Source organism: Solea solea, chromosome 8 (assembly GCF_958295425.1).
Source record: "Solea solea chromosome 8, fSolSol10.1, whole genome shotgun sequence".
Taxonomy (NCBI): domain Eukaryota; kingdom Metazoa; phylum Chordata; class Actinopteri; order Pleuronectiformes; family Soleidae; genus Solea; species Solea solea.
The window spans coordinates 10,705,392-10,715,332 of record NC_081141.1 but is presented as its reverse complement, the minus strand read 5'-3'; the positions used below and the strand labels follow the sequence as shown (position 1 = coordinate 10,715,332).

At 41.9% G+C, this 9,941-nt stretch overlaps 1 protein-coding gene across 1 annotated transcript in view; it reads left to right on the top strand.

The window, feature by feature from the left end:
* Positions 1–3,711: 3,711 nt before the first annotated feature.
* Positions 3,712–9,941, top strand: part of tmem8b (transmembrane protein 8B) — a 41,526-nt gene continuing 35,296 nt past the window's right edge. Inside the window, exons 1-3 of the mRNA XM_058637326.1 lie at positions 3,712–4,061; positions 8,764–8,953; positions 9,325–9,532. Coding sequence (XP_058493309.1) covers positions 3,764–4,061; positions 8,764–8,953; positions 9,325–9,532 — 696 coding nt within the window. The 5' untranslated portion in view covers positions 3,712–3,763. The remainder of the gene's footprint in view (positions 4,062–8,763; positions 8,954–9,324; positions 9,533–9,941) is intronic.

Genomic DNA, 9,941 nt, shown 5'->3' with positions numbered 1-9,941 from the left:
GGGAGATGCCCTCTGCACACATAGAATTAGTTTGATTTGCACACACACCAATGAGTGACGGTAAATTTGATCTCTGCATTTAACCCATCACACACGAGTACTTATCTGCGCCCAGTGCCTTGCTCAGGGCCACCTCAGCCCTTAACCCAGACCGGAAATGTGAACCTGCGATCCTCCGGTTACAAGCCCAATACCTTTCCTCTTGTATCCATTTATGACAAAGTACTTTAGAATAATCTCAAATCTGAATATTTTCGCTGCATTGTGTCATGTGATTATTTTTTTTTTTTTTTTATATATCCCAGTGCAAATATTTGAATTAAAACTACTGAAGTGAATGATGTGAACTACACGTCTGTGCAGGTTTTGTGCTATTCACCTCACTGGTAACAACTTAAATCCAATTTGTGCATACTTTGAATCGACATTGTACGTAATCTCATCGTTCATTGTAAACTAACGGCGAGAGTTAATAGACTGAGTGTGTGAGAGAAGCGAACACGGTAAACGCCTCCATTTGAATGCAGGGCATTAATACTCTACTACTGTATCCTTTCACAGTTAATATTTGCTCACTGATCTTTTAAGTTAAATGTTGAATATTAGACTTGAACTAATTCACCTTGAAAAAGAAACATGTGTTGCAGACAGGATTCTTTTTTGAGTTCAGGAACAAAATGTGTGATGATGAAATTGATCCACTGTTATCATGATCTGCACACAATCTAGTTTTCTGATTCATTCAGTCGTTTTAAATCCTTTAAATTGTACCCGACTGATGCAGGAGCTGGTCCGCGCTGTGACTGATCTGCATGGACAGTTATGACTCATGATGAAGTCACCCCACAGCCTAAAAATAATCATGACTGAAGATTTAGTGTTAATGTTCACTTCCTGGGAAATGGATTATTGTCTGATGCAAACACTGGTAAAAAATGGCATTTTTCCCCCTCCCATACATTAGGATTGTATTTAAACGCTTCAGAGTTAGCTTTTTGTGTTTTAATGTGGATGGACTTTATAAAAAATGATAATAAAAATGTCACATAGTATATGGAATATTTAAAAAAAAAAAATTGTAAAAGGTGACATGTAGAAGATGAACAAATAGCAATTAAGGAAATGTCTCGTATTTTTGTGTGATACAGGTTGTTTGGTTGAAATTTGCTGTTTTACAAAAAAAATGAAAAAAGTAGTCACATTATTATTTCTTGAGTAAGATGTCAAATTATAGTTATTCACTTGCATTCCTGAACAGAAAAAAATAGTGTTATTGGCTGAATGTTATGCTTTATTCATTTTTGACCTTTTAGAGAAGCCCGGTGAGTCAGCTCAAATTTCGGTATAAATAGGTAGATTCAGTTTATTATTTGCCAAATAAATAGGTTTTTGAAAGATTTCTAAAATGAGGAGGTCTAAATAGTTTGTTGAGCACCGTGCCTTAAATTAAATTAAGGTACACTTAACCGTAAATTAAAACCAGTGACCAGTTTTAAACTCTTATTTGGGTTTCAAATTGTTATGAATTAAGCATAAAATATGTGATACTGAGGAGTAAGAACCAAGTGAGTCAACACCACTCGTACAAATAGAAATCCTGTTTTGTTTTCCATTATTGCAGCTACAGGTTCACCTGGAATTCAAGAAGTCACTTCCTGTCTCATATTTTCATTTCATTTACAACATGCCAGCAGTTCAAAATAATAATAAAAAAAGTTTAAAGTTATTCAATGTAAAATTGGACTCAGTTTGACACTTAAAGCTGTAGTAGGCAGGTTTTCAGGTCATTTGAGTGAATCTGTGACTAACATGGTTGCAGGTTTCATTTAAAAATCTCTGTTAATGTAGATTTGGATTTTCGGTCGTGAATTGTGATGGAGGCTCTGTCTGGAGCCCCTCCCACCAGATGACCATGGACAGATGCACGTTTCATATGCGAAACATGACATGAGACAATATCTCCATTTCCAAAAGTCTTTGTCCATATTGACACGTGTTTTATTGTGTCTATTGTCCGTCTTTCTTTTAGAAACACCCGATGGGAGCATATTCTCTCTCTAAACTGCTCATAGGTCAGATTTTTCCCAAAGCTGGAAACAGACTAGAAGAGGTGCAGAAGTCAAGTTGGCTCAAGGCCCTGGTATACTTCCGTGTGCCGAAGTGTGCGTTGCATATCGCCGGAGTATCTGACTTCACCATCGGGTGGCGGTACAAGTCTTGGCAACGACTTCTGTTGTTGAAATGTTTTTTCTGCTTGGCGTTTCTGCTTGGCTGTCCACGCGCACCCAACACGCTCTTTGCGCACAGTTCCAAAATCTGGCTTGCACACGCAGCCTGCGCGTTGCTGAGTTTGCGCACTGTGCGAGGAAGTCTACCAGAGGTTATCAAATATATTCTCAAAAGCCTGGCATTGCAAGTGTCGTGCCAAGGTAGTTATCCCCGACATGATTTGTATCGCCCTGCTGTGGGAGCATGCATGCATTCAGTGAGACAGAGGCAGGGTTACGTTGCTGTTCTGTTGAAATGCCTCTCGCTAATCATGATTCCTTGCAACGGCAGGCTTTTGAGAATATCTTTGTAACTCATTCCCAATCTAAAATAAAACTCAATCACACTATATCTGTCCATCCCATTGCTCGCTTTGACTATATCTCTCCCCGTATGTGCGTGGGTTTTCTCCAGGTTCTCCTTTTTCCTTCCACAGTCCAAAAACATGCAATATGGGGATTAGGTAAATTGGACACTCTAAAATTGACCGTAGGTGTGAATGTGAGAGTGGATGATTGTTTCTTTATGTGTCCCTGACATGGACTGGGAACTGCAGGGTGTACCCCGCATATCGCCCTATGTCAGCTGAGGTTGGCACAGTGCCCCCCCGCGACCCTCATGTGGAGGATAAAGTGGTAGAAGATGGATGGATGGACATTATACCAATATCCCATGAAATGTCTGGGGTTCTGTAACTTTGAATGGAGGAGAGTCAGGCGTCACTGCACTGCATTGTTGGTCCGATGCTTCACTTTGCTCGCCTTGTGCGTGGCCACGGTTGAGAAATGTTCAACTTTTCAAGCTTTTCAATTTCTCCAACACAGGCCACGTGGCCAACCAAATCACATGTATGCATCAATGACAAACCGGGCGGATATCACATATCACTCAACATAGACAGACATCATGGGTGACATGGTAGGTCAGTGGTGGAGCGAGTTGTCTTTCAACTTAAAGGTTGTGAGTTTGATCCTCAGCTCTGCTAGTCCACATGCCGCGATGTGGCCCCTACATGTTGACCCCATGGTGCTGCACATAGATGCACTGCATGAAAGTGTGAGTGCACGGGTGTAGTGTAAAGCAGCTTTAAATGGTCATCAAGACTAGAAAAGCACTATATAAATACAAACTCTGCTAATCTCCCCAAACCAACCACTTTTGAGTGTTGAGTGTTATTCATGTTCTTACTAATTTATCTTATACTGTCATCTTCTTAGACTGTCAAATTAAAGCCAGAGAGGACATCACACAACATTTTATTTTATGTGAATGCTACAACACGGGATCACTATTTATTTATTTATTACTTAACTTGAGGTCCATAGAAAAAGCTGCAGCCTCAGGGGGCAGCTGCGGTCTCTGTAGTCCTAAATTGGCCCCGTGTGCGCGTGCGCGCGTGCGTGTGTGTGTGTGGCGGTCCGGGCAGCGAGGTGACGAGCTCCGTGGTGCATTCGACGTCTGCACCTTCCTCCGGACTGACAGGGCCGAGGGTCCAATGAGAAAAGTCGCCATATTGAGACTGTCAAATCAAAGCCAGAGAGGAGGCGCCGTCCCGACGTCGTCTCGATTACGTCATGCACAAACAGCTGGTCGTAGGGAAAAAAAAGGAAAAGAAAAATTGAAAAAATGTAGAGCAGTACAGCGGCTGAGATCTGCACCCGGGCTGGAGCCCTTCTTACTCAACATTTCACTTTTAACGATGTGGCAGCTGGAGCGTCGCGGCTCAGGATGTAGCCCTGCGCGGCTTCTCTTGCGTGTTTGCGCCGCGCTGTGTTTCTTCTGCGCGCTCGGAGGTGAGTGTCTCTCCTTTCACTTTGTTCCACGGGAGCTGTTCCTTTTGTCGTGGTGCTGAAATGCTCTCGGAGCAGCAGCAGCAGCAGCAGCGGTCGCATCCCCGCGTCCCTTCTTTAAATCCATCCATCCAGCCTCCACCAACATCCACCGCTCCCGCTTTTATCCACAAGCGAGACGCTTTTCACGGACACACACTGTAGCTTCCGTGGCGCCGGAGGAAGGTTGTGGTTAATTAACACATTGACAGATATGCTCCATAGGCTCCATAGGCTGAGATCCTCAAGGCTGAATGTGGCCACAAGACAACACAGCAGACTGGACGCTGCCACAGCTGTCTTTCCTTTAGGCTGTTTGTATGTCAGTGTCTGTCATTGCCTTTGCTTTGTTCAAGAAGTGTGTAAAGGTGTTTAGTGTAAACATTTAAGCATTTTAAAAGTCAAGCCATTACATTTCCTGCATTTAATGGGTTAATTATATATCGAATTGAAACAGGCTGAATAGGATAGCGTGACAATACTGAAGTAAAATCCTTTTAATTTACAATACATTACAAGAGTCTATTATTCTTTGTTTATATTTAAGAACATCAAATACGATGAGTGTTTTTCTCTTGTTCCCCCCCACCCACCCCCCACACCACCCACTACACCACACACTACACTGACTGTGATCAGGTCTGTGTTGCAGTCCCCTCATTGACTTGTTGCTGTTTTGCTCCAGTTCACCAGTTTACCCCCCCCCCCCCCCCCCCCACACCATAGAGTTTTGTAATTATGTTTTGGAAGGAGGTAAATAATGTACTTGGGTGTGAAGAAATATTAGAAGTGAACATTTTTCCTCGTCAAAGACGTTTGTTAGACTGGCTGTTGTTTTGGTCTTAAGCTTGAAGTCAGTTCATCCTCTCTACAAATATAGAGCCCGAATGTCAGTTTGAACTGTGGATGATTGTGTGACAACTCTGGTCTTGCCGTCTGTGAGGTGGGGAGTGTGGCGTCTGAGGTGTTGGGTCTTTCTGTATCACACAGAATGGGAATCGTTGTTAAATCCTTGTTACCGTTACATGATGGTTCATTTTAAAATCCTAAAACATAATTGGAAAGGCAATAGAGCAGAGGTTTAATGAAGTTTAAAGCTAAACATTCAAGGATAAATCTGTTGTTGAGATGACATAAAGCAGGATTATGTCTATATTAAGCCTCTAACCGCTGGGTAAAACAGTAAAGAGGCACTCGTTGAAGAGATTAGACTTCACAACTGTGCTGTAAGAAAACCTGTAAGCATTCTGACGCCTTAATCCTCAGGTGAAATGTCTTTATTTAGCTGCCAAACACAAAGCATATTTAGATGGAGTTATTGCATGAGGCTGCTGGATTGTTTACTGGCTACATTTTGGATGTATGAAAGTCAATATGCGAGTTTATCATTCCGAGCTGTTTATTGATAAATTGACATGTGGGATTTGAAATGAATGATATGATATTATTTTGTTTGTGATCCATTTATACCTGAGGTAGTGTGCACTTGCAAATCCCACAGTGTGCAGGTGTTAAAGTTGTGAGAGGGTGAATATTTTAAATACTATTTAAATATATTTACATGCTAAAACAAGAAATATTTTCGAAAAGGTCTGACAAGAAAGTCTGAATAATAACCATCGCAGAGCTCCCTCTGGGGTATCCAGGACTTAAGTTCTTTAATGGTCACATTCTACCACAGTTCATGTGGATTTAAGACTTATTATTGGTGTAAGCGCCAATCACGTCCGGTCTTTTATCCAAGTGTGTATTTTGTGGTAATCAACTACTATTAACTTTTCTTTGGGATCTCAAGCTGTCATTTTTCTCATCAACGTAGACTCCAGTGGTGTTTATGGGAAGTTTGTTCCCAGCATCAATCATAGGCAATAAAATGCCAAAAGAAGACTTGTAAAAAATAAAGAAGGCTTGTGTTGGACCAGATGGAGGCTGGAAGCTTTGAATGGTTTTAGACGTCGGCTCCTTGACAGCTAGACGGCCTCATTCTTCTCTGTTTCTTCCTCCTTTAGTATTCAGGATTGCCTCCATACGTGAGAGCCACTGCGAGTGTTGAGCACTGGTAATAGTGTTTGGGAAGAGGAGCAGAGCAGAGCCCTTTCCCCCTCTTTTTTAGGAACACACACGTTAGAACACAATGCTCATTTAAGAAAGCCTTTTCCTTACTGCACCCACGCCTCAGCACTTCCTCCCCTTGTAAAGGGTCACTTGGTGTTCTTTACTCCGTTTCATCATCAATTTGAAAAGCAGAAGGCATTAGCATGTCATGAAAACTACAGCATTATTAAAGTGAGCGTACTCACCAGCCCAGTCACCATGTTGCTATTGCACTCCTCTGCAAACCACAGAAATGTGTGAGCTCATATTTGTGAACCGCAGCGATGCATTTTACATTTCTACAAACATGTACATCAAACAAACAAACGGTGCTTTAACTGCTTTTGGCGGAAACTGGGGCAATGATACCATTTGCTGCTTATGAATGTGGTTCGGCGGAGACACAAAATGCACCAGGTAACAGCCAGGGAAAGATTACAATGTCCTCATAACCCTGTAAAATGGACACAAACACCATCTGTCACAGGGTAAAAGAAAACACTAATGTTTGGCCCTGACCTTGAATTACCGTGGTCTGCTGTGCCGCAGACGTCTTACTCTCACATTATGTTTTATGTTACCACCACTGGCTCCTCCACCTCTGTGTGAGAATATTTCCTCACCTCCATGACAGATATATCACTCCAAAAAGATTCGACATGACACATGAAAGCGTCATGTCAAACATCTTTGTGTACAAAATGTAACCCTCGTGTTTCCAGTGGTTTGTGGAAAAGGAAAATAGCAACGTTTTTCTGGAAGACGAGGCTTTACCCACAACTCAGATCAATTAGGCTCACGCTGTTTTAGTGGCACAGGTTCTTCATTGCTTTCTCCTAAATGGTGTTGTGCGACTACGACTTTTGGAGGAGACAAATTGTTCTTAAAACACAGTGAAACAACAGATTTTTATGCTACGGGACACAGACGGAGTGTGTTATAAGAGACATAAAACATTCTTCCCCCAGTGAAATATCAAAATGTCTTCACCTATTCCCGTGAAATTCTGCAGTTTCTTTGTTATCTACTCATGTTTGTATTTATAACACTTATCGATGAGATGCAGTATGTCCTTGTTTTGCAATTAACTAACACATCCCCCCCCCAACCCCCCCCCCCCCCCCCCCGCTGTGTGTGCTGGCTGCCAGCACAGCTTGCGTAGGTAATATGGAAGATTACACCTGTCACTTTTTTCTGCTGCTTTTATATGCAGAGCCTTCAATGGATGTAATCCAAGGATTTAACATTATGAGAGTGAAGCTGCATACACATGCATCTCCTCAGCTGATTTAAAAGGAGTTCTAGTCTGTGCTAATATGTTTAAATGATGCCATTTTCTGCAGCTCCCTGGGTTCAAGGAGAATCTTGGTGTTCCTATAGAGGGTCTGCTTGTGCCCTTGTTACGAGAATCACAAGATGTTTCTATTGAGGATTCAGCCTTTACAAGCACATTCATTCATCTTATCTCTTTGATAGAAATGTATTTCTGTGGATGGCAATTTGTCTGTTGATTGGTTTAGCGGTTGGATGGGCTGCCAGATATCATGGTCTCCAGAGGATTAATTATAAAGACATCAGTGATACCACGACTTATTTTCTATAACATCCCCCTGAGCTATATTTTCTTTGAGGAATATCTCAACATCTACCTGTAGATTTACTGGCAAAATAATGGACTGCAGACAGTCGTGGACTTGACTGTTGAGACACCTCGTTGCGTTCATGATCCCTTTGCTTTTCATGCAGCACCATCATCAGGTCTAAATTTGATTTTACCTTTACTAGATTCTTGCGAAACTAATGGCATATCCATAAATCTCGGTGGCACCGTGCAGTGCGAAACCTTTAGACAATTAGCATGTTAGCATATTAACGACGCTAGAACAAGATTAAATACCACCATGTCAGAGTGCTGATGTCAGCATTTAGCTCAAAGTGGTGCAGTGGCAACAACCTGAGTGTGCCAAGCGTGACTGCAGACTTAATGTATGATTCCTTTCATTCTTGAATGAGGTGATCTCATGTGAACAGTGAACACTTACCTTCATTCATTCATACAGTGCACCTACTGTATGTGCAGAGTTGCACCCAGTGCTGTCTTCTCCTGCTGTAGCTCATCTGTTGTGCATTCAGAGATGGTCTTCTTCTTGTGATGAGTGGATACTTGACTTACTGTTAGTTTTCAGTCATCTCAAACCAGTCTGGTCATTTTCCTCTTACCCAGGGTATCAATGCATTTTCATCCAGATTACTGCTGCTTACTGGATATTTGCTCTTTTTCAGACCATTCTCTATAAACCCCAGAGATTGTTGTTTACATGCCATTTTGTCTAGTGACACAACCGTGTGTTGACTAGGAGAGCCTTGAATAGAGCCTCTGACCTTTCTTTTCATTCATCCTTGTGCATTCAACAGGACTTTGGGACCCATTTTGTCTTTGCAATCACCTAATCAGTGTTTTCAGAGACACCTCCCAGCTCGGTCCTCCTGGCTGTTCCCTGCTTTGCTGACCCTGTTGAAACTCCCCTGTGTTCATCCTCGCACATATCTCTTGTTCTTCTTCTTCCCACAGATTGCCTTTTTGTGACTGAATACTTTACCCGCACGCCTCGTAAACTCAATGCTTTCAACTCGTTTGCCAGTGTGGAACTGTTCCACTTCAATGTGCCTGATGACACCATGATGGCCGTATGGAACCTCATCACCTTCAAGGAGCAAGGGGGCACGTTTGGGGACAGTTGCCCAAACCGCAATGTGACTGTGTAAGAAAAAAATCAAATAAATTTAATTTCTCTTGATGATGCTTGGGTTAAACCAAAAGCATTTTGTTTTGTCTTTCACTTGCTGAAGTTTGAATCTGCTTCCATTGTAGGTTGTAGATAATAATAGGAGGTACATTATATACTTTACCTCAGGGGGAAAAAGGATATAGCTGCTGGTTAGCCCTGAGCAGTGTCAGCTATTACTTGGCAGCCTTGACATAAAGAGGAAGTGTTGTTAAAGCGTTTGCTGCTTTTAGCTTTTAATTTCGTCTGCCTGTTTTTATTATTTATTTCCTTCAAATTCACCTTTTTGCGATGAATTAATATCTGCTGTTGAAAATATTATGACATTGAATTTTATGATATTATAGGTACTTCAGGTCGGGGGCTCCACCAGTTATCAACCCCCTGTACACCCGCTTCCCTCGGGACACGGTCGTCCCAGGATCCTTTGCTGTGACTCTGACCTGGACTCTACCAAACCGTACGACAGGAGCATTCAATGTGACCAGCCCGCTCCCCGGAGACTGGTTCCTAGCAGCACATTTACCGAAGGATGAAGGCAAGATCTCTGTCAAGGTGAGCCTGAGCATTTATCACAAAATATTATAAATTGTATAATATCGAAATTTGAACCTGTGGGTTGTTTATATGGCAGTATACTACTGTTTTTCTTTTTGCACCACACTAGACCTTTTATCTTGACACTTAGTCCTGTCATAGGTAAATCGTAATGGCTCAGTGACAGAGTTCCAAAATACATACAAACACCCACACTTTTTCCTTTAGTTTTTAGCTATTCTCACTTGAACTGCTTAAGATAATAACCATATTCTTCCTTTAATACGATCTTGAAACTACTGTTGTGCTGGTGGTTTGGCACACTGGGATGGGTGAGTGGTGCTTTGACAGAGTGCAAAATACTATTTGTGAGGTGGCATATAATCAGCTCTAAACACAAAATACAGCTCAGGACACAAAGCCAAAT